We start from the raw sequence: 17678 nt of genomic DNA on the forward strand, positions 1-17678 counted from the left end.
AAATGAAACGGATTCTGGACGAAAAAATCTAAATCCTCTCTCACTTAACGGCGCCGGAGCCGAGTGTGATTTCACACGACATATTTACAGTTTTAGGGTCAATATTCACTCAAATACTTACACATGCACAAACATCCTGCAGTCTTTCTTTCTTTTTCTTTCGAATGCCAGTGATCCTTCACTAATACGATGGCATCATAAAGGTCACGGTCTTGGCTTCTATGTAAAGTTGAACTAACGACGTATCAATTCATGACAACGAAAATTCTCTTGCACGGTATCTCGAATAAAAACACAACATATGAGCGCGTTCGTTCGTTCGGGGTTTCGTTGAAGGGCACCGCTCACCGTAGGAGAGTGATGCCCTTTGTGTTTCCTGCACCTTTATCTCTCCATCTGTTGTGTGTCAGTGCATGAATGACTGTTTTCTTTCCTTTGCAGCCTGGATTAATTTGTTGCGTTTGCTCCTCAGGTTGCTGAAGGGAACGGCGTATCACTGGGACCTGATGCTCTCCGGCCTCATCAACATCCTGATGTCGGTGCTGGGGTTGCCCTGGATGCACGCCGCCTTCCCCCACTCCACCCTCCACGTGCGCCAGCTGGCTTTTGTGGAGCAGCGTGTGGAGGGGGGACACCTCTACGAAACGTGAGTTATCCCCCCCCCACCCCCGCCTCGTTCAACCCTTCGCCCGCTAATCAGACGCTCCATTACGGGTCGTCTTCGCAGCTCGTGGCGACTGTAATTTTTTGGAGTCGCGGGTTCTGTATCAGCCTCCTCTCTGATTGCATGATTACCATGTAACTAACCGTTTTTCCTCTCCGGGTGAAAGAGGTGAGGTAGTTTTTAAAAGATGAGAGGATTAAGTTCGCCTCTCTGGCTGCAGAGATATGCGCAAAAATTACAGCTAATTCAGGATTACTAAAGTAGTTAAGTAGAGCTATAAACGGAGCAGAATTATATAAGATCTAATTACAGATATTAGTTGTTGAAGGTTGTGCAGGTGTGAACGTATCTGGAAAATTAATATTCTGGATTTACTCACCTGCTCATGACACTTTCCAAAACCAGAATATCAGGAAGTACCTCGTGGAAAAAAAAATCCTAAAGATTTAAGAAGATAAATAAAAATGTCAATTACAGAAGCAGTAAGTCTAACTAGGTTGGTTTGTGGAGCAGAGGGGATAAATGCTGCATACGGCGGAAAAGATAAATATGTGATGATGGAATGACCTGAATTTCTGCATTAATTAGTCATAAAAATGTGATCTGATCCTCACCAGAGTCACAGCTACAGCCAGAGACTATTTGTTTAAGCCAAGAGCGCAAATTATTATCGTTTTTTTTTTTTTTTTTTTTGCTGAATGGAGTCTCGGTGGAGGTCAGACCTGCAGACTGAGAGGACCAAGCTTCCTCTCAGTCATATTCTACAGATGTCGGATGTCAGCGTCTCTCTTGAAGTCGTTCCGCTGCGTTTCTATGAAGTTCAGCTCTGACTCAGACTCACCTTTAAGTGAGAAGGGTTTTCTTTGAAGTAACTCGGGAGTAGATTCACTCCAGAGTTCAAGTGCCAACTTCAACAGCTGGACGTCCACCGTGACATCAGCTAATGCTGCTGATCGACTGGACTAGAATTATTCCATCATCCCTCATCCTCCTGAGACCCTGCGTCCTCATATGGGTTAAGTTTTAGCAGATTATTCTGCTTCATTTAGACCTGTTGTCCTCAGAAGTGGACGCGTTTGTCTGAAATCTACTGGTAGTGAAGGGTCAATACATACATTCACTCTAATAACAGGACAAAAGTGGACAAAACCTCATTTGATTACTTTGACGTAGCTAATTAGCACGTACTCGCTTGAGGACGTTGGGACTTTGTTGTTTGAAATCCTGTTTTTGCTCAGGTATTAAAATAGTTTTGTTCCTTTTTTTGCGCATCTGTGACTTTATTGTATTACACAACAAAATCATCCTGTGTCCACATGTGATGACTTCCTTTTTTTTCGCAAAAACTACTTCCTGTTCAAAGATGATTCTGCGTTTTTATGGTTCTTAGGTTTTTACTAATCCTCAGTATCTCGGAGAAATTAAAAACTTTGAGTCTCAGGAGGTTAATTATCTGTCATTTGGGGGAATTATTTTCTGTACACTTAGTTAGGTCCTTGACGAAGGTCCCTTATCTATGGTTAGAGGGGATGTGAACCTGTCCTAAGCTGCTTCTCTAGCCACTACACCCCCCCCTATAAAACACATGAGGCTGAGGCTGAAACTTCATCTGCAGTGTCCTGCTATGGACCCTGTGGTCAATCCACTTTGATTTGCATAACACAAACTCATGAACAGAGGTGGAACCAGCAGTAATGATTCATTTCAGCCATTACCTGTTACTGCTTTTTGGAATAATTTTACCAGGGTTATCACTTCCAGAGAGAGTAGCTGCAAAACCTGCTGTAAAAACTCGCTAATAAAAAAGCAGGATCAAACCTGCGTTTTTATTACACCCAACTTCTTCTTCTAACTCTCTGCAAATTCAGCAGTGGTCAAAGAGGTGGGGTAGAGGTGAAGCTGAGGCCGGCAGCTCATGTCTGGGCAGAGAGCTGGCCACCTGTGAGGGCGCCCACCTGTCGCTCAAAGCGGCCACGTCCTTAATTATGCATAACTTTAAGCCGCGAGTTGTGCAGAAACTCAAGCAATTAGCTGTGTAAATGAATAGAAGACTGGAATCGTGTTAATTACTGCTTTAAAGTTGGAAATTTTAACATCGGGTTTGACTCTCTCCTTGGAGACAGCCTCTAGTGGTCGCACGTGGAACTGCAGCTCAATATGTCACCGCTAAAGCTTTAAACAGCTGATTGTAGACGTCTGATTAGATTTTATGACAAATTTATTCTTAAATAGAAGACACACCATCTGTTTGTTATATGTTTAAAAAATAATTTATGCAAGAATTTTTCAAATGTGTCTGAACGCTGATAAGAAAATCCCAAGAAAAACACGTCGCCTGTTGTATTGTATGAAACTATTGTGTGCGTTCCAGTTGCATTCATTCATTCATTCATTCATTCATGCATTCGTGTGTTTGTTTGTCTCCTCAGCATCGTCCAGGTGAAGGAGACCCGTCTGACGTCTCTGGCCGCCAACATCTTCATCGGCATATCTCTGCTGCTGCTGCCCGTCCCGCTGCAGTGGATCCCCAAGCCCGTCCTGTACGGCCTCTTCCTCTACATCGCCCTCACCTCCATCGACGGCAACCAGATGTGCGACCGCATGGCTCTCCTCCTCAAGGAGCAGGTGAGGAACTACGTGGTGTGAAGAAATGTGTGTTTGTGTGTGTGTGTCCGTATGTCGACTGCACAGCTCTGCACATCAAACAGTTGAGTGGGTTCCCGCTGCTGCAGCACCCAACACCCAACATGAGTCCAGTAACATTCACCCATAAAAAAAAGGTTGTATTTTAATATTCTGTCAGTGACAGGTGGGTGTGAGTTTACAGAATTAAAAGAGATCAGGTGACAGATTAACATCATAGCTGTGACCTGGTATGAACCACATGTAGATTCTGAACCTTTTAACATGTGCAGCCATGTTTAAAACGTGACATCGTATATATGTGCAACAACAAGCGCTGTTACTCTCATCTCCTCTGTGTCCGATTTAACCTTCCCTCTGTCTCTCAGTGAAGAAGGAGAGCAAGGCTGCTTGGTAACTTCATACACAGCGCCTCCAAATGGCAGCGAGAGGAAATGACTCAGAGCATTTTAAATTCAACACCCTCTATTAAAATGACACCAGAATGTGAGTGGGGGGGGGCCCTTGAGACTAAAACAAAGATTATAAAATACTCACATCTGCATCATTTTTTTTCTTCTAAATCACCATTTATTTATTTACATTTTTAATTTAGATTCATGAGAACTAGTATTAATATAATTTTTTTTCTTATAAGTAAACACTGTAAAGTGTTTAAGTATTTTTGTGATTCTGTGACGTTCTTCTTTTCTTTTTCCTGCAGTTTTTAGTTTTCATTTAACTTAATTTAATGAGATCAGTTCATCTTTTCTCCATTTGCTTCTGTGGACTTTTGTTTTTCCAGAGACAGAATTTTATGCCTCCACTGCTTTTAAAGTGTCATTTTAACCTCCTGAGACCCATTTGTCTGGAATGCATCTTAATTTCTTTAAGATAATGTTAAGATCTTTAGGTATTTGGGATTAGTAGAAGAATAAGCATCATCTTTGAACTGGAAATAGTTTTTGAGAGAAAAAATATGTGGAAACAGCGATTATTTCACTGTATATTACAATTTAAGTCCCCAATATGTAACAAAAATATATAAAACTGTTGATTTTAATGCAAAAGCAGAATTGGAAACGATGAAATCCCGACGTCCTCAAACGTGTACATCTGAATTTGCTAAATTTTCATGTCAAATCAAACTAGAAAAGTTAATAAACATAAATAAACAAGCGTATTGACTCTTCGCCACCAGTACATGGCAGATAAGTGTCTAAATGAAACAGAATAAGCAGCAACAAACCTAAAACCTGAGGATGGAAATATGAGGACATTAATGTACTCTTTTCTCTGCAGCTCTACTTCAACTGGAAACTCAATTTTTCACTTTACTCCAACTCACACATTCACACACGAGACCTCAGATACTTTCATTTACTTTGTAAAGAAGCAGCAGCTGAGTTCGTCTCTTCTTCAAGGTGTGTGTTCTTCCACTGTCCACGGTCATTTCTCTGAGTTGGCAGGAGACTCGAGGACAAGAGAAAAAGAAAAAAAAAGAGCCACGGGTCGGGGGGAGATTGTTTTCTAATCTGCTCTCGATCCTCTCGCCCCCCTGCAGACGTCTTACCCGCCCACCCACTACATCCGCAAAGTGCCCCAGAGGAAGATCCACTACTTCACCTTCCTGCAGATGATGCAGCTGCTGGTGCTGTGCACGTTCGGCATGTACCCGATACCGTACATGAAGATGATCTTCCCTCTGCTCATGATCCTCCTAATCCCAATCAGGTACGAGCGCCGACACTTAAACCGGGGTGACATTCAGACCTGAACCCGTCCCCTGGATCCCAGAGATATATCACACATCTGTCTCAGCATCAACATCATGAGGAAACAAACGATTCTAGTCTTTAAAGTCTGTTTTGAGGTTAATGCAGCAAACATCTGCCAGCAGTTTATGTTCATCTGTTCAGTCTGAATAAAAACTGAACTAAACAGCAGCACTTTGCTCATTTTATTGTAAACTCTTTAATAGAGAATGATGGTAATGGAAATGCCTACATTTCAAAAAACCTCTAAAATATCATAAGCTAAGACACTTTTATGCTCTCATGAGGTTTCATTTATTTATTTTCTTTTGTGAATCATTTAAAATACAAATTAATGTCGTAATTTACAGCAGGATATGATTTTGTAAAAAAAAAAGTATCTTTCTGTAGCTTTTAAACGAGAACAACAACACACTAAATTATGAAAATAAATACCTATTTGCATCTAAATTCAAACTTAACCCTAAAACAAGGTAACTTCATAAGATCTTAAGCACAATAGTGACACATCAGGCACAAACATATTTCGACAGCAATTTTTGTTTTTAACTTCTTTTTCAAAATAGACTTTTTTTATGTTGCTCTCAACCTCATTCAAGTGTTTGGAACTTTAACAGTCACACTAAGACTTCTACATTTCAGTTTCCATTTCTTTCCCTTTAGAAGTTCTTTCCCTCTTTGTGTTATATTCACGAGTGGGTAAAGAAATTAGGATGGAGATGACAGAGCCTGACATTAAGTTTATATACTACATTATACATTGCACAGACGTGGAGAATGTTACACTGACATGAGTTGATATAAAAGCAAAAGTTCAATGGAAACACTTTTTTGGCATTTACAAGTCACTGGAGATGATGCAGGAGGTCATGTGACCAGTTCATTTGAAGTCTCACTACTTTACTTTACGAAAATTTAGGAGAATTATGGGACATCGCGAGACGAGACTTTATGAAGTTACAGCTCATTAACCAAACACCTTTCAATGGAAACACGCACAAAGCAAAGTTGTACTTTATGGAAATTTCAGAAATATCACTTTTATTTTGCAAAAATACCTGTAAAGGAAACACGGAACTGGAGCATGTGTTTCTGATTTAATGCACCTTTGGTTGATGCTCGGAAGCAGAGAAACAATCTGTAAACGCAACAGTGACTTATTACATTGTCAGAAAACAGCTGCCTGTGCACACATCTCAGGTCAAACAGGGTTTGTTTTTGTCATTTCAAGCATATAGAACAGGTGCAGCACACAGTGAGATGACAGGACGTTTCTCTGGCTGCATGAACACAGTCACATTCAAGGAAACGTGCAGCGTATGTCGACAACATGAGGCCGTGCAAACGGTGCAAAACCGAGAGATGACGACGCTTAATAGTAGAATTACATCTGCACAGTTTAACAGACGCACAAACTCTGAAAAACTTCCATAAACCTGAATCAACTTCAACATGTTGACCTCCCTGATTCGTTCTCTGTTGACTTTGTGCACATTCCTGTAAACGAGCCACTGACTGAGTCTCTTGTTCACAGCATGTGTGCGATCAGTCTTATCTGATCAGATCTGACACGTTCATGCTTTTTTTATTTCTCTCATATCTGTGTTTAGGAACAACGTGCTTCCTCACATCATCGAGGCCAAATACTTGGACATAATGGACGCCCAACACATGTAGCCACAGATGGACACGAGCTCCAGATCCGCGAAAAAAAGACGTCTGGAATTTAAAAAAAACAAGAGAAAAAAAGAAAAGGAATGAGGATTTAAAAAAACAACAACATATTTTTCAATGCAAAACTGTATGGAAGCAAAAAGAGAAATAGCGACTGTTTTGATTTTTGTATCTGATAAGAACATTCTTACAGGTGAAGCACTGGAAAACGCGGGAACCCGGGTGAAGGAAGCGAGAGTCGTGGGAAACGTCGGGCGTTAAACCGACGGCGTCTCTCTGAGGGAAACCGATAAGAAAAAAAATAACTAAAATAAAAACAGGACCGTCCAGAACTCCCTGTTTCACCTCTGTTTGAGCCCCCCCCCCTTCCTCCTGTGTCTGAATGTTCAGTGCCATATACCTCCATGTCCTCCTCTCACGCCTTTTTCCTTTTCTGTGGTGACACTTTACAATATCCTTACTGCGGTGTATACGTCTGTGTTTGAACCTGTGGGGAAGTGCTTCAAGTACTCACTGATACCGTGTAAGTAATACAAACGCTGCCAGTGTACATTGCTTAGTACTTAGAGAGGTGTAATGGCACAATGTAAGTTTGATCCCTCCTCCACCTCTTTGCACTCACATTGTGTTTTTACACTGTCGCACGGGTGAGTTTTACATACGTACACTGTGTTGATAAGTACTTAAATACTTTTCCATGGGTGAAATTGATTAAAAAAAAAAAACGCTGCATTTGGGCCTCGGTAAAGTAAAAAAAAAAAAAAAAACTCCATCTTTGTGCAGTGTTATAAAACTTTCACATTCCTTCGACTTTTAGCTGAAATTCCCTGTTTTTTTTGTTGTTGTTTGTTTTGTTTTTTATACGAAGGACACTTGTGCCCACGCGTATCTAGTTTTATTCAAACTAAAAGTCATTAATGAGACTATAAAACAGTGTGTCTGAGCCTGTGTGTGTGTGTGTGTGTGTGTGTCTGTGTGTGTGTGTGTGTGGTGGACAGTCTGTCCTTCATCCAAGCTTTCTTCAGAAAAACCTTTTAAGAGTTTAAGTCCTTAAGTAAATTTAAAGAAAAACGACGACACATTCCATGGGTATATATTATATGTAATTATTTAGAACGACAGCACAAACCAAAACATATAGTTAAAGTCTTTATCAAATTATGAATATATTAGAGTATATTATGGCAATTTACAAAAAAATAAAACATTTAAATAGAATATTTATTTATCATAATCTTTCAGATGCTAATTTTGTGTGTTTACCCTAAACTTGAAAGAAATATGTACTTTTTTTTTTGTTTTTTGTTTTTTTCCTCCTTTACATTCCACAGTTGTTGTATTTTGAGTGTTTGTCTTTACTTCTACGCAGTGTTTACACGTCCAGCTCCATGTCAGAGTCCAACACAGTTCTGGTGCATTGCTGGTAAAGAAAGTCAGGTTAGAGGTAAAAAAAAAAAAAAAAAAAAAAGAATTAAAAATAAAACAAATAAACGTTCGAGAGCTTTGGATTCAATAAAAATGCATCCTTTATTTTTTTCTTTTTGTGAACAAGTGTTCAGAGTTTTAGAATAACCCGGTCTTGTTTTCTATTTAGATGTTATGATTAGATCAGTGCTTGCAAATGTTGTCATGTAATAACGCTCCAGGCGTCTGGAGAGATTTATCTTGTTATCTACAGTTCGAAAAAGACAAAAAAAGAAAAATTTCTAAGCACTGGTTGGCTTCAAGCATGTCTCATCTGGGTTTTTTGATACAATGTGATGCCAATGGACATGTATCCTACACAGGAAAAAAAAAAAAAAAAACACAAAAAAAAAAAAAACAAGTAGCAAGTCAAACAGTCTAACTTCTCGTTTTAAAAAACGAATGCAATGCTCAATATTCAGCAATACTGTGTATAAAACTTCACCGGTGAGATTCGGGGTTCCCAGCGGAGGCTGGACCCGTCACTGAAGCAATGACAGGCCAGCTGTGTTTTTTTGAGACAGCAACTTTTCAGTCCGTCCTCGTCGTACAAAGAAAACGCTCCGTGATTACCCACGATTCAGTTATTTCACACATCGAGAAGAGAGAGAGAGACGGAGAACGTTTGCCTGTCAAAGAGGCGTTCACTGTGCTGGGTTTTTATTACGGTTTAGTTGCTTTCCCAATATCAAAATGGCAGCTCCCTCATGCAGTTCAGTTCAACTTTGTCTTTACAGATGTGAGAAAAGATGTCCTGGTTTAAGCAGATGTCTCACGCTGAGATAGAAGGGCATGGAAGTAAAGCTCGGAGGCGATTTGCATAATCCGTGGACTAAGCCTTAAGACAGCACTGGTGAAGGAAGGAAGAGATTGTGAGGTTTGAAGTAATATGTACAGTTTGCAATGCAAAGTTTAGTTTTTATCAACTATCCATTATAATCCACGGCAAAGGTATTAGTTTCTAACTTTAAGGCCGACTCTTCTTCTTCTTCTTCTTCTTCTTCTGTGACAGTACTGTCGTTGTTCCTCGATATCCTCACTGTACCGGTGACTCTGGAATAGCAGCAAACTTCTCTCAGAGGACTTGATATTGGATTCAGCGTGAACGACATACTATATTCCGTTTGTGAAACCTCAGCTCCCCCCTCTTCCTAATTGGATTTGTTTGAAATTGCGTACTGTGGTGTTTTTTTTTTGTTTTGTTTTGTTTTTCCTTTCTTTTTCGTTCCTTCCCTGATTTCATATAGCCTACTTTTTCTAATCAAGAATGTATGATGTGTGGATTTTTATATAGCATACTAATTTAGGTGTCAAACAGAAACTGTAATTTTGTCAAAAAGATCAGCTATATTTGTAAGCTGTAAATGTAAAAACGAGAAAAAAATGGTTATCAAACAGAATGTGTTGGTTTACTATAGTATATATATATATATACATACTGTACACTGAAAAAGAGAGACTATCTCAAGCTGTTTGCCAAATAAAAAGTAGTAGTGATGTAGATATGTGTGTGCTTCGTGTTTGATGTGGATTTTAATAATATATTAATAACCCCCCCACCCCCAGGTCATCTAGCGCCACCTTCAGGACCACGTCTTGCCTCTGTCAACTGTTTTAATTTATGAGGTGTCGTAAAAAGTCAAGGGGCTTGACATGAGATAAGATACGAGAAAACAAGATGGGACAAGATATTACAAGCTGGGATATAATTAGACGAGAGGGGGCGAGATACGATGAGGCAAAACAAGATGTGTTGATTTCCCATGGGGGGGAAATTTAATATTAAAAGACTGTAAACACGTCCAATTTCAGATATTCACAAACAACAGATATTTCCAAGCTTCAGTTTCAGAACCACAGAAAACACAATTATTTTTTAATCTTAATATTCGGGAAAAAAAACGGATATGGTAACTTCCACACACATTTTAAATTACGTCCACATGTGTGTCAATGAGATTAAAAAGCATGTGGTTTTCATTCAACCAATTAGAGAAGATCAAGGAAATATAGAGAGGTCTAATCCAGGTCTAATGTCGTCTACAAGGTTCACCTCTTCATGAATGCTGAGTGTAACTGACTTATTCGGTACCACAAAGAAGTGGCCTAATGTCTAATGTGATAATGTGTATGTTTGCAGCTCTTATGTTCTAATGGTCTATATAGGTGTTTACATTTGTTTACCACTTAAGGACAAGGAACCATATATGGTAAATTCATTCATCTTGATTTTCTCCATGAAAATTAAAAACTAAAAAAAAAAAAAAAGTCTTCTTATGCCCTGTAATAACACTCTAGGACTGAATTTTAAAATTTCCAAGTATTTCAATAAGTGCCCTGTGAAGGTTTCATCTCAATTCAAATAACTGCAGGCAAACACTTCCTGGTTGCAGCCTCTGTTTTGTCCACGTGGTGTCGTTGCACATGCGCAGAAAGCGACCCGCCGCTTTCCCCGCCGCTCTTGACTTCCGGGAAGTTTGTCCGTCTCCACATGCTGGGGGCCGGGCCATGAGACTCCAGGGGTGGGTCTGCGTCTCCTTGGGTAACCTGGCAGCTGGGTTTCTTACCCGAGCAGCATCCCGGAGGCTCGCGGGGACTCAGAGACACGTGCGTCCCTTCAGTCGGTCTGCAGCGAACATGGCGGAGGAGGCGAAGAAGCTGGCCGCGTACGCCGCCGTGGATAACCACGTCCAGGTAATTTCACTATTAGCTTCTGCATTACTGTATATTGACAGCCTTTAGCTCTGTTTAGCTGCCATTTAAAAAAAAAACAGCACTATATTATATCCCCTAAACACACTAGCAGAGTTCGCTAACACATATTAGCCTAAACTATCTTCTGTTGACCCGTTACTCAACTTGTTTAGATCCAATTAACTTAGTGTTACACATACTTGTGAGCTAACTTTACCTAGCATCATGCTACAGACCAGAGACAGAAATAAAGGAGCTAAGTTGCTGTGCGTGACTTTAATTAGAAGCCTGGAATTTGAAACTGGAGATGCCATAACCCAGTGCATAAATAAAGAATAAATAAAAAATAAAGCACATGATCAGGAAGCGTTGCAGGATAAATTATAGCCTTTTTTCATTTTTAAAAATAGTCTGATTTATTTTTATTCCAGTACTTCCACAGCACCTAAGGGGAACCTTAGACCACCATTTAATCCCACTGGCAACAATAGCTGCTGCACTTTTTGGAAACTCTTGAAGTGCTGGTTTGACTTTAGCTAATTAAAGTTTTAAAATGAAAGAATACGGTGTCTCCTATAACTTATTATATCAATATCATGTAACTAGTGTTAATGGTCACATCACCAGGCCTCTTTACTTACGGCATGCACTTTTTTTGCAGGGAAAAAAATGGGATTAAATGGTTTTTTCGTTTTACCTGTGCAATGACAATAAAGCCCTTTTATTCTACTACACGTGCTAAAATGTAAATAAATACAGCAGCAGTGTTGCCTTAAACATCTTCAGTGTCTTATATGAATAATCCATTAGAACACAGTGGTTTTCGTGGTGCACTCTGCACTTTCAGGAAAGTCAAATCTATGTTTTGCCGTTGTTTGCTTTCTGCCACCTTTGACCTGTTTTGAAATGTTCCTTCATCACTTTCCACTCTGTTCACATGTAGAACAACCAGGTGGTTGGAGTGGGCAGCGGCTCAACCATCGTCTACGCCGTGGACAGGTTAGGTGAGTGGAACCAAGCTTTTACACAAGCTAACGTCAAGCTAACCATGATATTTGCTTGGATGTAAAAATGATGGTGATTAAACAGAAAAAGAGACATTATAAAAATGGATTTTGTGTAACTATAACAAGATGTTTATGTAGAACCCTGTTACTTGTGCATGTTTGTGAACTCTGTATCCATGAGAAAGCACAAGCTGTAAAAATAACTGAACACACTGTTCTTCCTGTTGCGTTTGTTGTGTGTTGCAGCGGAGAGAGTGCGACAGGAGAAACTCAACATTGTGTGCGTTCCCACCTCCTTCCAGGTTAGTTTGACGACTGAACATACACTTGTAGGGCAGTTACGCACAAATATGTATAAGCTGTTTAATCCAGCAACTTTTTTCCACTGTTACCAATAAACATTAGCCACGTTTTACCATTAAAATTACGAAATGCTATTCAAACATACTCATAATAACATATTTTGATATACAAACTGTTTAAACCTTGAACTTATGAATTCTGAAAGCCATTATATTGAAATCTAGCTCACAATTAAGACATAGATATAAAGAAACTATTATTTATCCCACGTATGGGAAATTACCATGTCACGGTAGCGCACAATTAGATAAAAAATATATACAAAAAACAATAAAAGACTGCTGTTGTGAAGTAGGTCTACATGTGGCGAAACAAACAACTGGAAAGTAGCAGAGCCAAAAAAAAAGCTAAAATCTGATTGAAATCGATTTTCTCCGGCATGTATACGACTTAATCGGACTTTAACTGGATACAACGTACGAGATTAAAAAAGATTAATTATTATCCATCTGGTTGTGGTTTGAAATGCCGACCTGCTGCGTGAACAATTTGTTATCATGTTATATGACGTAATAGGTCACCCTGAAAGGGAGCCAAATTAACCTACTGAAAAGACACATATCGCCACCTAGTGTGTAGGAGGAAGACATGTTCCCATTAGTTATTCTTTTTTCTCCGTTGCATGTAAACTGGGGCAAGGGCTGTATTCAGAAAGTCTGAAAGTCTTAATGAGCATAACTCCATTAAACTGTGCGTGAAAATGTGCGTAAGTCTGAGGAATGGACGTTAACTTTGTGTGGCGTTGCTGCAGCCCTCATCAGTGGTTTTCTTTACAGATCTGTACAATCTGTCATTATTACTATTTTCACCCTGATGCCTGTAAAACAGTATTTTGCAACCACGTGTAACATTGTGGCTTTACATGCAATCTGTTGCCTCACAGAAGCATTTCCTCTTTCTTAAAACGGTCACAGTGACTGACATTTATAAAACAAACAAACAAACTGAAAACAGTCTCTTAATGTCTCCTCTGTATCTCATTTCCTCTCTTTTCTAACACTCACACAGGCGCGTCAGCTGATTCTGCAGCATGGCCTCACGCTGTCAGATCTGGACAGACACCCGGAGGTACGATGAATCTGGAAGCGGTGGAAATGGGGGAAAAAAAAAATGTTCAAACCTTGTTGGCTTAAATTGGAGAGTTGTGAAAATTGTTTTCAGTTTTCTTTTTCTTTTTCTCAGCTGGACGTGGCGATCGACGGAGCGGACGAAGTGGACTCCAGCCTCACCCTGATAAAAGGTGGAGGGTGAGTACAGTTCAGCTGAGTTTAAACAACGTCTCCTCCGTCTTCTGTCCCTCACTCGTCTTCCCCTCGTCCCCCAGCGGCTGCCTCACTCAGGAGAAGATCGTAGCCGGCTGCGCTAAACATTTCGTGGTCATCGCCGACTACAGGTTTGTGTTTGCTACTTTACCTTGAGTTTAATTATTATTTAATTCAACAAAGGATCTGGAGGCTACCGGTCTCTGTCTCACTGCAAATATGAAGTTTATTAGCAAAGCCTTGAAAAATAAATCCTTTTTAAATGTTTGCTTGGTGTGTTTCAGCTTTTCAAATCAGTTAATTGGAAATCTGAAATACCACAGAAAGGGATTAAAATTTATTTTGTGTGACAAGCAGATTTTAGAGTTCTGCAGGAAGTTATTTAAACTTTTAGTGACTTGTTGAAAGTTTGTACCCAAACTAAACATGATAAGATCCCATCACTTAACACAGGTATAAATCTTACTTGAGCGCCTTTTATCCGGCTTTGATTCCTCCTCTCTGCTCCCAGGAAGGACTCCAAGGCTCTGGGCCAGCAGTGGAAGAAGGGAGTTCCCATCGAGGTCATCCCCATGGCCTACGTTCCTGTCTCCAGAACAATAGCCAAGCGCTTCGGAGGAGAAGCCAACTTGCGGATGGCTGTCAGTAAAGCAGTGAGTCGACTGATCTTATCTCCCAAAACCTCTCAGAGCGCTGCAGATGTTTTCTTTACTCACAACTACTTTTGCTTGGTTTCACTCTGGGGAATATATTTGATTCTAGACGTCTGTTGAACAAGAAAAAAGTGCAATTAAACCTAAAAATTAGCAAACTTTATTTATTTCAGATATCTATAAGTAGCTGAATAAAGCATTTTGCAAGTCTTAGGTTGGGATCTTGAGAGCTGACTGTGTTTGAATGTGGTACATGAAAGAGAACAGAATTAAATCCTGAGGTCCAGTCACAGCGGAATAAAAACCTGAAGCATCTGTAATAAACATAAAAACATGAAGTAGTCTCAATAAGCTAAATGAAGCTAAACTAAACAACCTGAAGCAAGGAAAAGAAAGCAGCAGTGGAGTATTATTAAATATAATATACATGTAACTGTGCAGGTAGTGCTCATAAAGCACACGATAAAGGCGAGTTCTTGCACCTGGAATGTAATTATTGGGTGGCAGTGTTTGTGAGTCTGTTCCTGTCTGGAGGGGAGAGGCTGGCTGTGCTTTTATGCAGTTATTTCCAAGATTATTAGCATTTGCACTGTTGCAAATCAACAGAAAAAATCCAGCAGCTGCTGGAAACTTTGAGCAAGAACAAGTTGTGGTACAGAGATATAAACTGTAATAGACGATAGGAGTGATAGTTGGAAGCCCTAAGAGGTCGTGCATTCATACATATTATGTCCTCAGTTAATCCTGTGATCACAAGTTAATTTCCTCTGTTTTCTCGAGCTCTCTAATTCGAGAGAGTTTTGTCATATGTGGCCTGCCATGCAGACTGATGGAGGCCCTTAACACTAATAATGTAGTAGTAACAATAATAGTATGTGTTATGTATTAAAACTCGGCCTAGTGCTATTTATAAATATATATTATTATTATTATCATTTTGCATTGATGTGTATTTAAAGAAATTTAAATTCGTGGGGAAAAATTAAAAAAAAAATATATAGAAACATAAAAAATGTCTAATCAACCAAAGATTTTGCGACCCCCCCTGCAGTACCTCTGTGGCCCCCTAGGGGTCGCAGACACATTGTTGGAGACCTATGGTAATGTAATAGCCCTACTGTAATGTCAGGCATTTGTTACTTTGGGCTTAACGTTGTTTAATGTTGCTAGATAACGATACATTTTTTGGAGATCTCAGCGATAACGAGATAAATAACTCGTTATCAGAGGAAAACTGAGGAAATATTGTGCGTCTATTATGTCTTTAAGTTTTTATTGGTCTGACTTTAAGACCTCCAACGTACAAATATCTTGACAATTTGTAAAGCCACAAACCAAGTCTTAGTGATCACAGACAGGCTTTCTCTTAATTAAAACACACAGATTACTTGATAATTAAACAAATCATTTTGAAAGTATTTGATAAACTGTGCCAACTAAAATAACTCTTCTAGAGATCTGACTTTGAATACGGGGTGTTGTAAAAACATTTGCCTCTGTAGTGGAGCCTGGGTAAAGTCCTTTGTAATGAACTGCATCTATGTGGCGTTCAGGGACCTGTGGTGACCGACAACAGCAACTTCATCCTGGACTGGAAGTTTGAGCACGCTCAGAACTGGAAGGAGGTCAACACGGCCATCAAGATGATTCCCGGTGAGTAGCTGCCAATAAATCATCACGTAAATCTTTAAACCTGGAACAGATGTTCCAGATGTTTGAAAGCCGTATGTCCGTGTGACCCCCTCTCAGGTGTGGTGGAGACGGGGCTCTTCGTCGGCATGGCCGAGCGCGCCTACTTCGGGATGGAGGATGGAAGCGTGCAGGTTCGGGATCCTCCGGTCAACTGAGGACTTCACCTCAACCATCACACCACCTCCACCTCCACCTCCTCCTCCTCCTCCTGTGAACGACCTCACTTCTCCCACAAGTGCCAGATTCTTGATTCACCAGGTCCCGGGCTGTGTTTCGGTTGCAGCTCCTGGATAAAAAGAAATAAACGAAAGCAGGAAAGTTGTCACACACGTCACAGTCGGTTAGAATTTGAGCATTGCTCGGTTTTTCTCATCCTGGAAGGTGGTGCTACTGATTCTGTGAGACTTAAAGTGCCTCGTGAGTAAAAAACCAAGCGATTTCCCGTCTATTGCCGGACACACAACGAGAACGTCGGTTCCTTCTGTAATTAGCAGCTGATGAGTCACTGCAGAATAAAAACTAAGAGGTGCCTTGACACTATAATCTATTAAAAGTTGTGCTTTAAAAAGCTTATAACTGTTTATCACACTTAAAATTGCACGGCTGAGACGAATTAAATTCAAATCCACCAGTTAAATAAATGTCAAGCACTCAGTTTGCCTCACAGTTTTGTGTAATTAGATCAATGAAGGGATAAAAAAAAAAAAAACGCTGCCTTCACCCCCCAAAAAAGATGAGTTGTGCTGAATAACATGCAGTTATCAGGTTCATATATTCACTCTAGCAGCTGTTACCTTGTTGAGGTTTGGATTCAACAAGTAGAAAATAATCTCTAACCTTTATTCCACTATTCAAAGGTTATATATCGTCGTAATTAAATGTAATTCTCTTGAGATGTTGGGAGTTCCTTCTGTTAAAAAACTAAAAAAAATGCATGTAGCTTCCTCCACTGCGTTGATATTTTTGTGCCTGTTAGTCACTTGCATGTCGGTTACTCGTTCCACACACAGTCACAGGAGCTCTTGTGCCGTAAACTTCATTTCAAATACAGATAAAATGTTATTTTAATGGTGAAAAGATGCAGCTGAAATATCAGCCAGCAGCACCACAAGTACATTTTATGTGCCTTTGGTTTTGCTTAAGCAGTAGAATGTCCTGTCTGATTCAGAAGTAACAAAATTGAGATTATGCAGCTTTCAAAAAAAATGTTTTATATATAAATCAAATCAGAAATGCAGTAGTTAAAGATGAGTTCCTAAAACTGGAGTTGAAACAACCAAACCAAGTCATTTGTGTGAGATTTGTTTTCTGCTTTAGGCTCACGATGCCTTACACTCTGGTTTCATTCTTCTATTTTTTTTTTTGTTTGTTTTTATTACTGTGAGAGACTCAGGAGAACATTTAGACGTGAAACTTTAATATGATCAAGGTCTGATTCTAGCCTGGAGACGATGTTGAAACCAAACAAACATCCGAAACGAACTGTACGCAGATATTTTCTGATAGTTTTTGCACCAGCATTTCTTTTCTTTACCAGTTGACTGTGATTATGATTTTGCTGTGAAAGTACTACATTTATATATTTTTTTCTTTAACCAATACAGGACCAAATTGAGATCAGCAATGCCTCCTTGTTGTTATTGCCATTTCTGACTCGCTGCACGTTTTCATTTAGCTTTAACTCCAACAAACTATTTCACTAAATTAGTTTTTGCTCTTATTTTGGTGAAGTAATGTTTGATATTTTTAGTATTCTCTACCAAATTTATGAACTGAAATATTAAAATTATTTTTAGTTGTGGAGTTAG

The 17678-nt window shown here is 39.6% G+C and overlaps 2 protein-coding genes across 4 annotated transcripts in view; both read left to right on the top strand.

Annotated features, from left to right (window-relative positions):
* slc4a11 (solute carrier family 4 member 11) overlaps positions 1-9700 on the top strand; it is a 109579-nt gene extending 99879 nt beyond the window's left edge. For all 3 annotated transcript variants that reach the window (XM_047610449.1, XM_047610450.1, XM_047610451.1), the window contains 4 exons: positions 473-646; positions 3094-3289; positions 4851-5020; positions 6672-9700. In XM_047610449.1, coding sequence (XP_047466405.1) covers positions 473-646; positions 3094-3289; positions 4851-5020; positions 6672-6738 — 607 coding nt within the window. In that variant the 3' untranslated portion in view covers positions 6739-9700. The remainder of the gene's footprint in view (positions 1-472; positions 647-3093; positions 3290-4850; positions 5021-6671) is intronic.
* A 970-nt stretch (positions 9701-10670) lies between these two features.
* rpia (ribose 5-phosphate isomerase A (ribose 5-phosphate epimerase)) lies at positions 10671-17490 on the top strand. The gene is made up of 9 exons (XM_047610452.1): positions 10671-10893; positions 11837-11897; positions 12147-12202; positions 13272-13331; positions 13446-13510; positions 13588-13656; positions 14037-14178; positions 15732-15831; positions 15928-17490. Exons 1-9 carry the CDS (start codon positions 10708-10710, stop codon positions 16023-16025), a joined length of 837 nt encoding a protein of 278 aa, XP_047466408.1. The 5' UTR covers positions 10671-10707; the 3' UTR covers positions 16026-17490.
* Positions 17491-17678: the final 188 nt, after the last annotated feature.

This window comes from Mugil cephalus, chromosome 17 (assembly GCF_022458985.1).
Source record: "Mugil cephalus isolate CIBA_MC_2020 chromosome 17, CIBA_Mcephalus_1.1, whole genome shotgun sequence".
Lineage (NCBI taxonomy): Eukaryota > Metazoa > Chordata > Actinopteri > Mugiliformes > Mugilidae > Mugil > Mugil cephalus.

What these genes read in the sequence shown, in the direction of transcription:
- rpia (XM_047610452.1), top strand. Translation starts at nt 10,708, where the DNA reads ATGAGACTCCAGGGGTGGGTCTGCGTCTCCTTGGGTAACCTGGCAGCT. An exon ending in CCGTGGATAACCACGTCCAG is followed by an intron (nt 10,894 to 11,836) that starts GTAATTTCACTA and finishes GTTCACATGTAG; the next exon opens with AACAACCAGGTGGTTGGAGT. An exon ending in CTACGCCGTGGACAGGTTAG is followed by an intron (nt 11,898 to 12,146) that starts GTGAGTGGAACC and finishes TGTGTGTTGCAG; the next exon opens with CGGAGAGAGTGCGACAGGAG.